Raw genomic sequence first — 19,019 nt, forward strand, 5'->3', positions numbered from 1 at the left:
TCCACGCACAGCCGGATCTAGTGTGAGTGGGTTATTAGGTGGAGGCAGTGCTGTGGGTGACATCCAAAACCCACCCCTTCAAATCTCAGGAAACTAGCGTTTTCTCTCCTCAGGAGCTTAGCGAGACCGACACCCCTGTCAGGCCACACAGGGATGGAGCTCATTACCACAGGGCTATCCACTGTTGTGTGGCAAGAGTACCACAGTACAAGTCATAATACCCTTAAAACCTAGTGGTCAAACAAAGGTTTCCAATCATTTTCCACCGTTCTTTTTTCCCGTAGGTGATTTTAGAAACACTTAAAATAAGGGCTGTGTTTTAGCTTACCCTGGCGTGACCTTTTCATAACCCTGTAAATCTCTCTTGGACAAGGTGACATCAATATATTCGGCTCGATTTAAATAATACGCTAATGTGGCTATCATGAAGAACTACATATGCCATGACCTGGACGAGATTGCCGAATGGCGGCAAAGGTAAGAATCTCTGGATTAACTATATAATGTTAGCTACATTTAGTAATGAATAAATTGGCTAAATTTCATTAAATTCACAATTCTGTGAACTGTCTCCTGAAAGGTTTTTTTATTGACACTACCTGTTAAAGGTGTCAGCTAGAGATGTGCAGGAACTTGCAGGGATTTATAGTCTTGCATGATGTCTACTTTGATGCTAATTATCACTTTCGGAACTGAGTAAATGCAGCCGAATATATAATGATTAAATGAATGTTGTCCGAGAGAGATTTACATGGTATCAAATCACCAGGGTAAGCCTACATAAAACACAGCCCATATTCTAAAATCCCCTATGGGGAAAATGAAAACCAACTGGAACCATTTCCCTGTTTGACCGCCTGATTTTATGGCTATTATGACACTTCCACTGTGGGGCTGTGTGGTCATGAAACGGGGTAAGTCAGGGAAACCATTAAGAGAGGAGCGCGTTCTTGTCCTGACCTCTGCCAGCCCTGACCAGGTGTATCATACAGTGTGATTGATTCACGGTTCAAGGACCTTCCAGAGCAGATGGAGCTAGCTACCTTGCGTGTTCATTTATCATGTAAACAAGAGGAGGATGCATCTGTGGCGGGACCGCACACACACACACGCGCGCACACACACACGCACAGAGAGAGTGCAGCTCGCACACCCTGTCAAGGAAATTAGTCATTGTGTTGAGCACACTCCATTACGGTGCATTATTGATGGGTTTTAACAAGACACCTCTGCCCAGTGGGACCTATCGAGGCTGGGGCGTTGACTCCTCTCCTCTCCCTGTGTAACTTGCTAACCCAGCACAGCCTGGTTGAGAATACTGCTCTGTAGTCTAGCTGGAGGAGAGATAAGACTCCTGTGTTGGGTTTCGTGACTGAGAGATGGGGAGAGAAAGCTTGCCTGGTTTTGGACACACACACGGAGCAGGGAAAGCCAAGAGTGGAGGAGCGATGTGCCACAGCCACCGGGGTTTCCATGGCTACGCTGGGAAGGAAATTGATCATTGCCCTAATCTCCCTCCTTCCCTCCCATGGCCCAATTCTGTGGCAGCGACTGCTTGCCTCTGCAGATGGGAAGTGTCAGTCAAAAGTGACGATGGGGGCTTTTAAAATGTCACTGTTTAGTCACCAGGATCTGTGTGACTGAGTAGGACCTTGTCTTTGGCAACAGGGAGGGAGGGATTCTACAGGCGTGCCACTGAGCATCTCCTCGTCTCTGTCAGGATGACGCGGTGTCCGGGGCGATGATTGACAATGCTGACATGAACACAAACACACCGCTGGACCCGTTGTGTTGAGGTCAGCGTAAATAAACCTGAGCTGTTTTTCCATCCAGAGGCCAAGCCATGCAATCTGCCGTGCCGCCTTTGCCCATTTGGGAAAGGAGGCCATCATTCCCCTCTGCTGTGCCCACCCCCGCCTCAGTCCCAGCTGTAGTCACACACACGCACTCCCTCTCCCAATGGCGCTTAGGCGTGTGACTGCAACTCCGAATACAACAGATCACTTTGATACTATTGCAACAATAAATCATCATTACCGGCAAATGAATTACTCCCAGTATATGCTCACCTAGAATGAACGGGGAGGGGGGTTTGAGACTAGGCTTGAGACCACCTCCCTAGCAGTTGACTATGGAGCAGATTTGAGTTCTTCTAATGCTTATATACTGAGCAAAAATATATACGTGGTCTGCAGTTGAGGCCAGCTGGACATACTGCCAAATTCTCTAAAACGACGTTGGAGGAGGCTTGTGGTAGAGAAATGAACATTCAATTCTCTGGCAACCGCTCTGGTGGACATTGTCGCGGTCAGCATGCCAATTGCACGCTCCCACAAAACTTGAGACATCTGTGGCATTGTGTTGTATAAAAAAACTTTACATTTTAAAGTGGCCTTTTATTGTCCCCAGCATAAGGTTCACCTGTGTAGTGATCATCCTGTTTAATCAGCTTCTTGATATGCCGCACCTGACAGGTAGATAGATGGGTTATCTTGGCAAAGGTGGAATGCTCACTAACAGGGATGTAAACAAATTTGTGCACAACATTTTAGAGAAAAACTTTTTGTGTGTATGGAAAGTTTATGGGATTGTTTTTTTCAGCTGATGAAATATGGTACCAACATTTTACATGTTGTGTTTCTATTTTTGTTCAGTATAGATTGTCATACACGTACTTTAAATGACGCTGAATATAATACAGCTAATTAGCCATGAAGTCATTGTGGATAGGTGCGTATTAGCAGCAAATTAGCAATTAACTTATCGTATATGCACTCCTAATTTGGTAAGATTTCATTGATTGGAAAGGTGAAAGCAATACAATACATGCATAGTGTTCACCAATCCAGTCGCGTAAGATCAGTGGCAAGTAAGAAATGAAGTGAGGATGCATTTTTCAGGTAACGTTACTTGAATGAAGCCCAACTAATGATTTACCCCATAATCTTCTGCCCGAAGTAGTGATTTTTACCCCTCCAGAGGTTCCTGTTCTCTACTCGGTATGAACACTGAGAGGGGAGGCTGAAGTTGAGACTAGACGTGAGTGGGAGTATTTACAATGCTGTAGTCAGTATAGCAGACCTGGGGCTGAGTGAGCATACAGCAGACGGGATGAAAACATTTATTTGAATGGCCACAGCATGATTCATACTCACCCTTGACCCCTGTGTGTGGTGTGCATGTTTCCATGTGCTCCAGTCTGCCCTCTGGAATAATGAGTGGACGGCAGCTCACCTAAAAGGTCACTTAATTTATCTGGAAATGGAGCACACAATCAACAGACCATGCCAGTGTGTGTACGTATGGGCATTTGTCTGGTTGTATTGAGTGTCTCTCTCACATGGATTGGTAATTTGTCAAGATGCCCTATTCTGATGGGTACACGTGTTCCATGTTCAGTGACACTTGGATATGTACACACCGCTTTTCGTCCATACCGTGATCGATGCGTGTACCGAAGTCACATGTGCACTGCCCTTCCAACACGAAACGCCCCTGGGTACTTAGTCGTTTTGAATTGGTGAGAGTTTCTAAATGCCTATGTTAAATGGAGGTCTCCCACATAATGTCAGGCCTAGATCTGCCTTTCAATATAATATATTAGATTATATTGGATTTTCATCCTCAGTGTTCTACTTTATCCACTGGTGGCACCAGCACATGATTTGGTTGCACCGATTTTCTTATAATAAAAATAAATAAATGTATAATGACTTGGGCTGTGTCCCATACAGAACCAGCCTCATAATGACGAGCCAAACCCTTATGTTCTTACCTTGCCGAATTTGACAATACTTGATACCAAAACAATACCACGGCAACAAAAAAATAAAGCGGGGAGGAAGACTTATTTAAAAAAAATAATAAAAAAATATACAAATTAGTTTAGTAGTTTAGGTCCCAAATCACTTTTTTGTTGTTGTGAAAAACAACATTGGATGGTCCAGGTCCACAACAATGCTTAAACCACATCAGAGGAACAAGTTTCTGGGGAAAATCTGAGATTTAGGTTTTTTTATGTTGGCGTTACCATTTAATTCAGGTGCTCACCAGCCAGACAGTTTGGCTAGCTGTGTTTCTTTAGCCGTAAGCGGCATGTGAGTTTCAAGTTTGGGGAAGCTAATTTTCAAAATATTTAAAAAAGCACCTTTTATAATAAAGCATTCCATGCATCATCGCATTTGCGGACTTGTGTTGATTGGACGGTCCTAATTTAGGCTAATAATATAACTCAATCACTGTTTGTAAAAAAAAAAAAAAAAAAAGACAGTTGAATGCATGTCTGAGCGGGTAGTGGAGTAGAGTAGGCCTGGGCTATAGGCAACAGTATAGCAGATGCTTTTCTTGGCCTTGTTATGGACACCTTTACTGGAATTCTACTACACTTTATATGAATGGAGACATTAGAATCATCTTTTTTGAATACAACAAAAATGACAGGGTAACCTTCTCTGCTGACACTGACAGACGTCTGATCCATGTACATTAATAGGCCTACGAGAAGGGAAGCCTACAATATGACATTAATCTAACCTGGGGGAGGAAATTAACCTGAGTGACACTTACCCAACAATGATAGTGAATATGCGCGCTCACCTGGATATGACCGATGCTCTCCACTGGTGCAAATGAGATTTAATTTAAATTGAGTATTTTGATAACTATGAAAGAGATTAGTAATTTTGTCTTCACATCAATAGCCATTTGCTTTACAAACTGATTCATTATTGTGACATGCATACCTGGCTGGGTGCCTGTGTGTACAACTCAGTCGCGTACACACTGCCGAAATTGCGTCCCATTCCGACTGTAGACAATGGGATTTAACTTTTTTTTAAAGAAGCTAATGCTCCTCTGTGGCCAATTCATGGTTTCTGGTGTAGTAGCCTATTTTGAATATTTTGTATTTATTTCTGTAGACAGGAGTAGGCTATATAATTTTGGCAATTACATTTTACTTTAGGGGAAGCAGCCTATGACGGTAGCGGACTTGTAATGGAGTTTTCAAAACTAATGGCCTCTGGATTGATGCAAATAATCATGATTCTGCCAGGCTACTTTGTAGTTTCCTTTTAATTGCCGTTCCATCTAGCATCGCAACGGCTACATAAAGTGGTAGACATATAAGCCCCACGCACGCTGCACAGACTGGCATTTCCGTGCTGTTGTTACCTCCTTCAGAATGTTGGTTTATTTTTGGTCAATTGCACATTACTATTTGAGTAATTAATGATACCTTTTTTAAAAGCAAATTATGACCCAAAAACGAACGTGACCAGGTGGATGTAGTGACAGCCAGGCTGAAGAGGCTGACTGGAGCACATCCCTGCTGTGACGTCGGAGAGACCCGGTGATGCGTGGAGCGTGTTAAACTTGACTGAGAGAGCAAGTTGCCAGTCAAGCCTGCTCCATTAAAATACAGAACTGCATCCCAATCATTAGGACTACCTAGATCACCACACAGTTTGTAATACTAAGCTACATCTAGTCGATCTAATCTTGGTCTCTGTGGAGAGCCAATTCTACCCCTCGGGTTTTCGTCTCGCATTTATGATTTGGTGGCTCATTTCTTTAGCGGGCGTTTAAAAAAAAAAAGTCTAATGCCAGTCGCGCTTTATTTTGACAGGACTAATTTACCCCTTTACCCAGGTTTCTGGATAATCAGGGTTTTTCGATTTCGGTTTCAATATATATTTTGTTATTATATATTAACTGCATTATGTGGTTTGAATGCTGCAACAGCACAGAATTGAACAATGAATAAAAGTCTGACTGCCCATTACTGCTTATCACTTATTAACCAGCATTTATTCACACTACTTCATTTCCGTTGATTTGTTTAATTTGATTTAGTTTATTATTTCACTCCAAGTCATCTCTAGAGAGCTGCTGCCTATGCTGTCTGACAAAATCACTTTTTTAGTAATTCTTCAAAGTAAATAAGGCATACGTTTATGACTGCTAAATACCAACTATCAGTCACTAAGATCGTGTATTTTCAGGTAGACCTTGCGAAGCAACTGCTCTTATCCCTCTTGATGCCATTCTTCTCTCACACTCTGTCTGCACAATAACCTGACGCAGCATGCGTAAAAGAACCACAGACCAGACCAGTAGGCACCCAATGTATTATGGTCATTGTAGTTAATTATCAAGTTTCCTGTGCTAAACTATGTAGAATATTGGCCTGTTGGAAACTATAACTCCCTACTACATCGCATAGTTTGGGCTTGATCTGATTTATCTATAGAGAAGAAAAACATCATGGAATTCAAATAATTGAACCAATGTCAATAAGTTGTTTAAAAACAGAAAAATAACCGACATTGGGGTTAATCGCTCAGCACTATTAGATTGTAGACTTACATGGTCAAAGAATATTGATTATTTTGTTGTAAAGATGGGGAGAGGTCTGTCTGATAATCTGCTTTTTTAACATCACATGCAACCAAACAAGTTCTGCAAGCTCTGGTTTTGTCGCATCTTGGCTATTGCCCAGTTCTATGGTCAGGTGTGGAAAAAATAAACTAGGAAAGCTGCAGCTGGCCCAGAACAGAGCAGCACGTCTGGCCCTCAAATGTACACAGAGGGGCCTATGTCAATAACATGCATGTCAGTCTCTCCTGGTTCAGAGTGGAGGAGACAATTACTGCATCACTGCTGGTCTTTCTAAGAAGTATTGACATGCTGAAAGTACCGAATTGTCTGGGCAAAACATAGCTCAAAAATGTATACGTACCCTACAAGACACGCAGTCAGGGGTCTCTTCACAGTCCCCAAGTCCAGAACAGTGGCTGGGAGAAGCTTTCTTTTCTTTCATTTTTATTATGTAAAAAAATTGTCATATGTAGTGTTCTTAGTTCAAATTTGTGTTGCTATTCTTGTCCATTTAGAACATGACAAAATACAGAACACTATGTTTTGTGTGGATCCCAGGAAGAATAGCTGCTGGTTCTTCAACAGCTCATGGGGATCCGAATTTTAAAAAAAATTATCACCGAAATCACTCTGCTTATCAGTCCATTTGGCGTAAAGTTCTTATACATACCCAGCATCTCAGGATCTGTGCAGACCTAGAGAACTCAGTCAAGGGAGACATCATAGCACTTCTCCTCCAAAACATTTTCAGTGGAGAGATGGCGCTTCTGTTTGTTCACGCTCCACTTCAAAGCAGCCTGACTGCAGATATCCAACTCCCTTCCCCAGTCAGTGAAACAAGCAGTCCTCTTGCTGCTTCCTGCTGCAGAGGAGAACATTCAGAGGTTATGCTTTTCTTCACAACATCCTGCTTTTTCAGCTTCATAAACTTACCAATTGGGTAGGGAGAAGAGTTGGGGCAAGGTCCGTGCTATCCGGGATCCTTGGGACATACCTACCCCATTTGAAGTTGTCATTTTAAAATTGTAAGGGTTAAGATAGGGTTAGTGGTGTAGTGTAGGGATCCCGGATAGCACTGACCGTTACGGCACCTGGAGGGGCCTGATCAGAAAAATTACTTTCACTGCGCTCACCATTTGTCCTTTCCAGTATGAACCATGGGAAATTTAATCCAAAACTTGCTGGCTCTCATTTCACTATTCCATAATCTGGGCCATAGGGCAGCAGTTCAGTAATATTATATTAGGATCAATTGAAGGAAGAACAAATGGATTATATTTAATTATATTTTCATTATGGTCATTTTCCTTATCCAGTGTGTCATGGATGCAACATTTACATTTCAAGCATTCTAACTAGGGCCCAGAGATTTTCCTGTTCAGGTCTACAGACAGGAAATACTCCTGGGACTACTAAACGTCTATAAACTAGAGATGCGTTTGAATAATGATGACCTGCAGGTGTATGTGTTGCATGTTGTTTCTGAGTCTCATGGCTGTGTTGTAATCCCCAGGTGATCCACAAGCACTTCTACCTGAAGCGGGTGGAAGTCATGGCGCAGTGTGAGGAGTGGATCGCAGACATCCAGCAGTACAGCAGTGACAAGAGAGTGGGCCGCACCATGTCCCATCACGCTGCTGCATTGAAGGTAAACAAACACTATTCATCTACAGGAGACCTCGCATTGTATCAGAATTTTGTCCTTCTCCACAGAAGTGAATACCCCATCCCCCTTTCACTTATATTTATACACACAGTCCTGGTTAAGGAAGTCTGAATTGGTTGCTGGTGTTTTATGCATGGTGGACAGGCTTGATTCATGCACTAGCCGGCTTCCCCCTCTGACAGTCTCGAGGCAGCCATGGAGGAACGGATAAGGGCCCTGCGTCCTACTTCCCTAAGCTCACTGGCAGCCAGACTCCATTCCTCTGGCTTTTAATAACCACAATTAATACCCAGTGTAAATAATCTCCCCGACACACTGATAAAGACGGAGAGGCCGCAGCACAGTGCTGTGGAAGCACTCAGTGCTGTTTTAAAGCAGAGCTCCAGAGGTCTGTAGTCCCATTACCTTCATGGTTTTTCCTCTTGCTCCAGAAAACAGGTTCAGGTTCTGAAACAATGGGTTTGTTTTGGTGCACATTGTCGTTTTTTGTTAGGTTTTTTTGGTAAAACATTATTTAACCTCTCTTGGGCAGGTGGCCCACCCACGGTTCACACTATTCAACAGCCAGTGAAACATCAGAGCGCCAAATTCAAAACCATAAAATGTCAGAATTCAAAGTTCTCAAAAGTACGACTATTTTACACCATTTTAAAGATACACGTCTCCTTAACTCTTGAGTGTCTCGTCCCGTAAGCGGGATCAACATCCAGCGAAAAACTCCTAGCGACATTAGCATAACGAAATTTAATATATATATTTTTTTCAAATATAGGACTGTCTCATATCGTTTTATAGATACACCTCTCCTGAATCGACCCACGTCGTCCGATTTCAAAAAGGTTTTACAGGAAAAGCAAAACATTAGATTATGTTAGAGGAGTACATGGTAAAAGTAGCAACATAGCAATTTTCCGACCAGCCACATGCATCACAAATAACCAAATAACAGCTAAATGCAGCACTAACCTTTTACAAACTTCATCAGATGACACACCTAGGACATCATGTTACACAATGCATGCATTCTTTTGTTCAATAAAGTTCATATTTATATATAAAAACAGCATTTTACATCGGCACCTGACGTTGACTAACTATTTTCCCTCAAATGCATCCCGGGAAACAGTGCTACAATTTACTAAATTACTATTCGAAAACATTTTTAAAATGTAATATTGTCATTCTAAGATTTATAGAGGAATATCTCTTGAAAGCACCTGTCATACCAGATTTAAAAATAACTTTACTGGGTAATCACACTTTGCGATAAAAGGGGATGCGATACTCAGAAAATTAGCTGGTAAACCCAGCTCGGCGCCATCTTGGAACAATCGCATATCACATCTAATCTTGTATACTATTGTCAATAATCCCTTACCTTTAGTTGTCTTCATCAGAAAGCACTTCCAGGAATCCCAGGTCCACAACAAATTTATTTTCGGTCGAAAAAGTCCATCCTTTATGTTCCATTAGCTTGCTGTTGTTAGCGCGTCTGAAGGCTGTATCCAACTGCTCCGTCGGGCGCGGGACAGCGGTTTCGAAAAATAACTTTTTTCCCCCATTTAGGTTCGTTCAAACATGTCAAACGTTGTATAACATAAATCTTCAGGGCCTGTTTCAACAAGAGAGCCAATAAGATTCGAGGGGGACGATTGTATTGTGTTTCAAAACGTTTCGAAAGGAGGGGGTAGACAGGGCCGCCGACGTCACAATGGTGATGGCCCTCCTCCTGTGACCAATTTCCACAGCGTCTCATTCATTCAGTTTCGACAGTAGAAGGCTCAAAACACTTTGTAAAGACCTGTTTTCTATCCACAGGTATTAATTATATGCATATCCTAGCTTCTGAGTTTGATTAGTAGGCCGTTGAAAATGGGCACGAATTTTTTCAAAATGCGCTGTGGCGCCCCCTATCCTAGGGTGAGCCCAAGAGGTTAACCTGTTAGGGCTAGGGGGCAGTATTTACACGGCCGGATAAAAAACGTACCCGTTTTTAATCTGGTTACTACTCCTACCCAGTAACTAGAATATGCATATAATTATTGGCTTTGGATAGAAAACACCCTAAAGTTTCTAAAACTGTTTGAATGGTGTCTGTGAGTATAACAGAACTCATATGGCAGGCAAAAACCTGAGAAGATTCCTTACAGGAAGTGGCCTGTCTGACCATTCCTTGAGCTTCTTGCCTCTGTTTATTGAAGACTGAGGATCTTTGCTGTAACGTGACACTTCCTACGGCTCCCATAGGCTCTCAGAACCCGGGAAAAAGCTTAATGATATCGAGGCAGCCCCAGGCTGAAACACATTAGCGCGTTTGGATAGTGGCCGATCAGAGGGCCATCAGACTAAGGCTCGTGCACGATGGGATCCCATGCTTTTACTTTCTCTCTCGTTGAATGTAAACAGGCTTTGCCGGTCGGAATATTATCGCTTTTTTACGAGTCAAATCACATAAAAATTGATTTTAAACAGCGGTTGACATGCTTCGAAGTACGGTAATGGAATATTTAGAATTTTTTTTGTCACGAAATGCGTCGTGCTCGTAACCCTTCTTTACCATTCGGATAGTGTCTTGAACGCACGAACAAAACGCCGCTTTTTGGATATAACTATGGATTATTTGGGACCAAACCAACATTTGTTATTGAAGTAGAAGTCCTGGGAGTGCATTCTGACGAAGAACACCAAAGGTAATAACATTTTTCTTATAGTAAATCTGACTTTGGTGAGTGCTAAACTTGCTGGGTGTCTAAATAGCTAGCCCTGTGATGCTGGGCTATCTACTTAGAATATTGCAAAATGTGCTTTCACCAAAAAGCTATTTTAAAATCGGACATATCGAGTGCATAGAGGAGTTCTGTATCTATAATTCTTAAAATAATTGTTATGCTTTTTGTGAACGTTTATCGTGAGTAATTTAGTAAATTGTTAGTAAATTCACCGGAAGTTTGCGGGGGGTATGCTAGTTCTGAACGTCACATGCTAATGTAAAAAGCTGGTTTTTGATATAAATATGAACTTGATTGAACAAAACATGCATGTACTGTATAACATAATGTCCTAGGTGTGTCATCTGATGATCATCAAAGGTTAGTGCTGCATTTAGCTGTCTTCTGGGTTTTTGTGACATTATATGCGAGCTTGAAAAATGGGTGTCTGATTATTTCTGGCTGGGTACTCTGCTGAAATCTAATGTTTTGCTTTCGTTGTAAAGCCTTTTTGAAATCGGACAGTGTGGTTAGATTAACGAGAGTCTTGTCATTAAAATGGTGTAAAATAGTCATATGTTTGAGAAATTGAAGTAATAGCATTTCTAAGGTATTTGAATAACGCGCCACAGGATTCCACTGGCTGTTACGTAGGTGGGACGATTTCGTCCCGCCGACCCTAGAGAGGTTAATGTAACCACATTGTCCGATTTCAAAAAGGCTTTACGGCGAAAGCATGAAGTTAGATTATGTTAGGACAGTTCCAACACAATACAAACCACACAGCCATTTTCCTAGCAAGGACAGGCGTCACAAAAACCAGAAAACCAACTAAAATTATGCACTAACCTTTGACGATCTTCATCAGATGACACTCCTAGGACATCATGTTACACAATACATGCATTTTTTGTTCGATCAAGTTGATATTTATATCCAAAAACGGCATTTTACATTGGCGCGTGATGTTCAGAAAATATTTTGCCTCCAATACTGCCGGTGAATCAGCACTACAATTTACAAAAATACTCATCATAAACGTTGATAAAATATTAAACTGTTATTCAAAGAATTATAGATGAACAACTCCTTTATGCCACCGCTGTGACAGATTTCAAGAAAGCTTCACGGGGAAAGCACACTTTGCAATAATCTGAGTACTGCGCTCAGAAAACCAAACCAGCAATACAGATACCCGCCATTTTGGAGTCATCTAAAATCATACATAGCATTATAAATATTCACTTACCTTTGATGATCTTCATCAGAAGGCACTTCCAGGAATCCCAGGTCCACAATAAATGTTGTTTTGTTCGATAAAGTTCATAATTTGTCCAAATACCTCCTTGTTGTTTGCGCGTTCAGTAAGCTACTCCAAGTGTTGGAAGCGCGGCCAAAATGTCACGACGAAAAGTCAAAAAGGTTATATTTACGTTCGTTCAAACATGTCAAACGTTGTATAGCATCAATCTTTAGGGCCTTTTTAACTTAGAACTTCAATAATATTCCAACCGGACGATTCCAATGTCTTGAAAAACGTTTTGAAACACAGCTACCCCTCACGTGAATGCGCGCCAATGAACTCATGTGCTTTCCTGAGTCAACAACTTCCGACTTCCTTTGTTCGCTCTCTGTTCACCATAGACGCCTCAAACAACTTTCTAAGGACTGTTGACATCTAGTGGAAGCCTTAGGAAGTGCAAAATGAACCCTAAGTCACTGTGTTAGATAGGCAATGACTTAAAGACTACAAGCATCAGATTTCCCACTTCCTGGTTGGATTTTTCTCAGGTTTTTGCCTGCCATATGAGTTCTGTTATACTCACAGACATCATTCAAACAGTTTTAGAAACGTAAGTGTTTTCTATCCAAATCTACTAATAATATGCATATTCTAGTTCCTGGGCCCGAGTAGTAGGCCGTTTTAATTTGGGTACGTTTTTCATCTGGCCGTGAAAATACCCAAGAGAGGTTAAGGTAAAGTGCTGGAAGTGGTCATTTTTCATTGGTTTACTGTATGCTCTCGTCACAGAGATGCGCTGAGAAGGCAACTGGAATGGATTCATGTGAGCTCAAGAGTATTTTGGACAAACTTCAAGCTACAATATGTAACTTTTTGGGTGACCTGACAAAATTCACACAGAAATGTGAGTTCTTGATCTGTCATTCTCATTGAAAGCAAGTGTAAGAAGCGGTAGATCTGTTCTATGGGCACTACTTCTATGCTTCCTTTTTTAAAGTTTTGTTCTTGCGTCTTTTACTTTAGGTTTTGTACAACAGCTGAAAATACAATATTTTGTTTATAGAAAATACATTTTGTAATGATTTAGATTATACAATGACTCTCTATACTACACTTGCTTGTTTTGTCACATAAACTGAAATTAGGTGAACATTTTAGCAACCAGGAAATGGCAACATGATTTCTGCATTGTGCATCTTTTTAAATGATGGGCTTGAAATTTGTATTGGTTTGGAAGAGTATTTAGAGTTCACAGGCCTTGTCATAATTGTTGGGTAGAGTATAAATCAGTTTCCTTGTAAGAGCCCATGTTTGTACTTGCCCCCTCACCACAGGGCTCAGTTCAGAGCTACAATTTGCTGTAACCCTGTGTCCTCTGTCCCTCTCCCCCATTCAGAGGCACACGGCCCAGCTACGAGAGGAACTGCTGAAGCTGCCCTGCCCCGAGGGCCTGGAGCCTGACGGGGAGGAGTTCTCAGAGAAGAGTGCCGCCCTCATGGTCAAAGAGCTGCCCAATCAGGATGCAGAGAAGCCAAGCGGCAGCCAAGACGGCCCCTGCAGTGAGGGCTTGCTATGAGTCCTGCCCTTCCCTGCACCCCTCCACCCTTAGCCGCGGCTACTCATCCTCACGACTATTACTATTGTTATTAAATAGACTTTGAAGGCTTCGAAGCACAAGCCACCATTTTGTCAATATTTGTATGTAAGAATCTAATTATGTAATAGCCGAAAAAAATAGGACAAAAAACAAGATGAGAATGAAACTGCATACAAACCAACAAAAATAAGACAAAACTCCGAACTATGCTATGCCCTTAAGGAAACAGTTGACAAACAAATTCTTTTATTTACCTGTAAAAGTGTAAACTTTTTGTGCTTTTTTTTTTCAATTGTGAATTAACCACTGATTGGTATGTTATTAAACTTGTTTATGTATACATAATGACAGAGGGAATCACAGAAAATATAAGGGAACTAGCATACCTTTAGAGAATGTTTAATGAATGTTAATTTCAACAAAAAAAATGGGCTGTTAGCGCAAGAACAGTTGTAACCAAGAATGTATTGGTCATTCTTTAAGGATACTATTTAAAAGAAAAGAACACATACACTTTCCTGAATTTGAGAAATCTTTTGGTTGCCCATTGATTTCTACAGGATCCTGTAAACTTCAATAAAGGCTGAAATGGACGTTCTTAATTGCTATGATTACTTACTTTTTTTTCTCTTTTTTTTGCCCCTCACTAATTCTCAATGCAAGTTTAATAAATGCAACCTGTTTTACTTTGCCCAGATATATACGCTGATCTGATTGTGTAGATGAGTGTATGTAAGATGTGCTTGGGATATGTATGTGAACGCTTCTGCATGTGTATGCGATTGTGTGTGTTGAACAATCCTCATAGGATACCAAGCTGCCATGTGCCTTTTTATCTACATTGACATCATACCACCAGATACTTTGAAAGAGTTTATTCACTGATTATTTGAAATTTCTACACACATCATTCCACTGTTTGGCTAAAATCCCTTCATCTATTTTATGTTGATTCCAGTAAAAGAAAAAGCACTTTCTATTTTACTCAATCCCGGTTCAGTCACATACTCCTTTTGGTAGGACATTAAATGGAGCTTGAAAATGTTTATTGATTGTGCGAATGGTTCTTTCTGCATTTTTGAACAATACTTTGAATCTCTGGTCTAAAAATATATATAATGGAAAACATGGTACCAATCCACAAAGGCCCATGAGCTGCTACTGTACAGTCAGGTGAGGCCCAGTGCTTTTTGCCATTGCAGGGAAACAGGCCACCTACTGTATACGAGTAACATGTTTTGATATACTTTTGTCTTTGCTGGTACAGTTTTTGGGTTGCAGATTGCTTCCGTTGCTAGTTTGGCCTTCCACAACTATCAGTCCTCTGAGGGTAGAGCCTTCCTAACCTCCTTACTGTAAGATAGATAAGCCTATATTCAGTGGTGGAAAAAGTACCCAGTTATCATACTTGAGTAAAAGTAAAGCTACCTTCATATAAAAATTGACTCAAGTGAAAGTCAAGTAAAATACTACTTGAGTAAAAGTCTAAAAGTATTTGGTTTAAATTTGTTACAGTACCAAAATTAAAAGTATAAATCATTTCAAATTCCTTAACCAGATGGCACGATTTTCTTGTTTTTTTTTTATTAACGGATAGCCATCGGCACACTCCAACACTTAATTTACATAGGAAGCATTTGTGTTTAGTGAGTCCGCCAGATCAGAGGCAGAATGGATGACCAGGGATGTTTTCTTGATACGTGTGGGAATGGGACCATTTTTCTTTCCCACTAAGCATTCAAAATGTAACAAGTACTTTTGGGTGTCAGGGATAATGTATGGAGTAAAAAGTACATTATTTTCTTTAGGAATGTAGTGGAGTTAGTTATCAAAAATATAAATCGTTAAGTACCGATACCCAAAAATACCTACCTAATTAGTACTTTAAAATATTTTTACTTAAGTACTTTATACCACTGCTTAAATTGGCTTTTGCATTTTACTATCAGAACAATGTAATTACCAAAGTCAACCTCCAGCTTGATTTAGTGTGAATCATGGCTGGCTGTATGTTGTGCTAGGTGTCTCCTGACCAAATATAATTAATACATCTCAACAGTTCTATATGAAGACTGCGCAACATTTGAGACTCATTGAGAAACCTTTTCCTTTCCTGCTATCCCTTTCCCACAATGAACTCTGCCTTTGGGAATGACTGTCAGCTGTTGTACAGCAAGCTTGGATACCCAGGGATTATGGTGTAGAATGAAGGAGAATAGCACGGTGGATGTGCTTCTGTGATTTAGACCCCACTATGCAATTTTCATCCTATGCTTTAAACCTCACAGTGAAGTAGAGGGAGAAATGCCTTCTGGAAAATGCATGGAGTGTAAAGCACCGTATGGAGAATCTTTCACAACATGGTATGTGACAATCCTATGGGCTACAAGAGTACATACAGCAGGGTTTGAATGAATTTTTGGGAATTAATCCAAATGAAACACCTGAAATGTTGAAAGGTGAGTTTGATGCAGTTTGTTTTTGACTCAAATTTCTTATTGCAATATATTACATTTTCCAAAAAAATAACCTTACAATTGTTTCTAGGGCACTGGTTTTCATCGTACATTTTTCCTTCCTTCTAACTTAAACCATCTTTTGTATTTTAACAGTAGATTGTGTTATTCACACAGCCCCTGGTTTGTTATAGGAGATGGTAGCCTCACTCAGCTTTTGGTGGTGTGGTTTGGTATCATTTAACCTTGGCAATGCAACCTTGCTAGCTATCTGCCAGTGTGCACAGACTTGCTTTCAAAGAAAGGTACTCTGTTTTGAAAGAGCCAAGCTCTTTCCTGCAGGACTGATGAGGTAATGTTTCATGGCCTCCAAAAGTAGAAGAACAAGCTACAATAGGCTTCCAAACAGACATAATTCAGACTGCAACAATGAAAGTCAACATCTCCCTTATCTCCCCAAGCACGAACACACCTTCCTTTGTATACATTTATAGAGCAGTAAAAAACACGGGTGTCTGGGCATTTTTTTTAAACAATTTCTCTTCACACTGCTCTGGCAATCAATGTGAGAATAGTATGCGTGTTGGAGCTTTGGATATATGGTTTGGTAGCCTGAGCTTCAAACAGCATCTGCGCACTGCAGGTGTCAGCGGTTGTCTAACAGCAAATCTTTTGTTTGTTTCCCCTGAAACAAAGTCTTGAAAATTACCTCTCATCAGTTGAACAGTAGCGTGTCCTTGACAGCTCTTTAAATTGGAAGCATGCCTCTGGAAAGGTAAATCACAGCCCTATTCACCATGGTCTTTCTTCCGTTCCTCAAAACCACTCCAAAGAGCCTGTGAAGAATTCCATGACACGCTCAAGCACACTTCGCTTAAATGTAACACACAAATAGGAGGAAGGGGGAGATGGAGCGGGGAGGGGAAAGGAGAACGAGTGGTGGAGAAAACAAACCTTAGACTAGAGCCTCCCGTGCTTTGAGAAAAACAGCCGAGAGCTCTATCAATGCGCAATGCTGACGCTCTGAATCATTTTGATGTTGTTTTTGTCTCATGTCAAACAGTAGGCTTACTCACTGGCTTTATCTTCAGGAGCAGCGTATGGTACTAGAGTCTCACTGGAGTAAACCACTGACAGTGGAGAAGAAAAGGTCAGCCAGCCATGGGATCATTTTCATTAAGAGTCCATGTGCCCTGCTCAAGGAAATATTTTGTGAGAAGCTCTGCACAAGTAAAGGCTATGACTGTAGTAGTCCTTTCATGATAATTGTTCATTAGTGGTCATGTACATCACTACATCACTACTGTTCTCATCCCATGAAAGAGCAAACAGTAATGTAGGGTAATCAACCTATTTCAAGTACAATCCCTCCTCTTGCTCCCATTTGAGGCATAGTACTACAGGTTTTGGTGGGGATAGGCAGTGCCTCACCTGCATGCTTCTAGTCACTTCCTGTAACTCATATGCCTCTCCTGAAACGTTCCTTCTGCACACACACACTAACACTAACTCCCTCTGGGAGCCACTTAGCATGATCAAGATAAATCACCCATCTGATTTTTATGAAGAGGAGAACCTTCCAATTACCCCTAGGATCCTACAGAAAGATGACAGATTGCCTGAAAGGTATTAAGTCAAATGCTCAAAGCGTTATGACGCGACACAACCCATATAGTCACCTTGAGTAGTTATGTTGTAAAAAAATATTCTTTAAAAAATAAATATATTTTCATTACTATTGGTCAGTCAACCTTGAAACAAAACAGATACAGAGATGCCAGTTTCAGCTAGGGACAGTTCCTTCTGTATACATTAAATACTTTTTGGTTTGACCAGTGATTATCTGGCATCTGGGCTCGACTCAATTAAAAATAAGATTACATTTCATTTCACTAACACATTTACAGTAGCCAGATCGCAGACAAAAAAGGGAAAATAACCATGGCCAGTTTGCAAAGAGCACAAGTGACTGCTATGCGAGTTCATTTAGCTAGTATTGATGGTTTAACGAGAGATCAGCTGGCGATAACCTGGTGGCTATCGATGGTTGCAATAGGCCCCAAAGTTTTAGAGTTTTTAGGGTACTCTTAGGGCTGGTTTCCCAGACATTGATTTAGCCTAGTCAAATCACATCAAATTGTATTGGTCACACACACATGGTTAGCAGATGTTATTGCGAGTGTAGCGAAATGCTTGTGCTTCTAGTTCCGACAGTGCAGCAATATCTAACAAGTAATCTAACAATTCCACAATAACTACCTAATACACACAAATCAAAGTAAAGGGATGGATTAAGAATATGTACATATAAATATGTGGATGGGCCATGACCGACCGGCATAGACGAGATGCAATAGACGGTATAAAATACAGTATATACATCTGGGATGAGTAGTGCAAGATATGTAAACATCATTATTAAAGTGGCATTAATAAAGTGACTAGTGATCCATTTGTTAGTGGCCAATGATTTCAAGTCTGTATGTAGGCAGCAGCCTCTCTGTGTTAGTGATGGCTGTTTAACAGTCTGATGGCCTTGAGACTGAAAAATAGCTTCTGTCTCTCGGTCCCAGAGAGACTGACCTCGCCTTCTGGATGGTAGAGGGGCGAACAGGCAGTGGCTCGGGTGGTTGTTGTCCTTGATGATCTTTTTGGCCTTCCTGTGACATCGGGTGCTGTAGGAGTCCTGGAGGGCAGGTAGTTTGCCCCCAGTGATGTGTTGTGCAGACCGCACCACCCTCTGGAGAGCCCTGCGGTTGTGGGTGGTGCAGTTACTGTACCAGGCGGTGATACAGCCCAACAGGATGCTCTCAATTGTGCATCTGTGAAAGTTTGTGAGGGTTTTAGGTGACAAGCCACATTTCTTCAGCCTCCTGAGGTTGAAGAGGCGCTGTAGCTGTTGCGCCTTCTTCACCACACTGTCTGTGTAGGTGGACCATTTCAGGTTGTCCGTGTTGTGTATGCCGAGGAA

The 19,019-nt window shown here is 41.2% G+C and overlaps 1 protein-coding gene across 15 annotated transcripts in view; it reads left to right on the forward strand.

Moving 5' to 3' along the window:
• LOC115153168 (baculoviral IAP repeat-containing protein 6) overlaps window positions 1-14,638 on the forward strand; it is a 144,957-nt gene extending 130,319 nt beyond the window's left edge. For all 15 annotated transcript variants that reach the window (XM_029698294.1, XM_029698297.1, XM_029698292.1 and 12 more), the window contains 2 exons: window positions 7,892-8,026; window positions 13,392-14,638. In XM_029698294.1, the coding sequence (XP_029554154.1) occupies window positions 7,892-8,026; window positions 13,392-13,571 (315 nt within the window). In that variant the 3' untranslated portion in view covers window positions 13,572-14,638. The remainder of the gene's footprint in view (window positions 1-7,891; window positions 8,027-13,391) is intronic.
• Window positions 14,639-19,019: the final 4,381 nt, after the last annotated feature.

Source organism: Salmo trutta, chromosome 18, assembly GCF_901001165.1.
Source record: "Salmo trutta chromosome 18, fSalTru1.1, whole genome shotgun sequence".
Taxonomy (NCBI): domain Eukaryota; kingdom Metazoa; phylum Chordata; class Actinopteri; order Salmoniformes; family Salmonidae; genus Salmo; species Salmo trutta.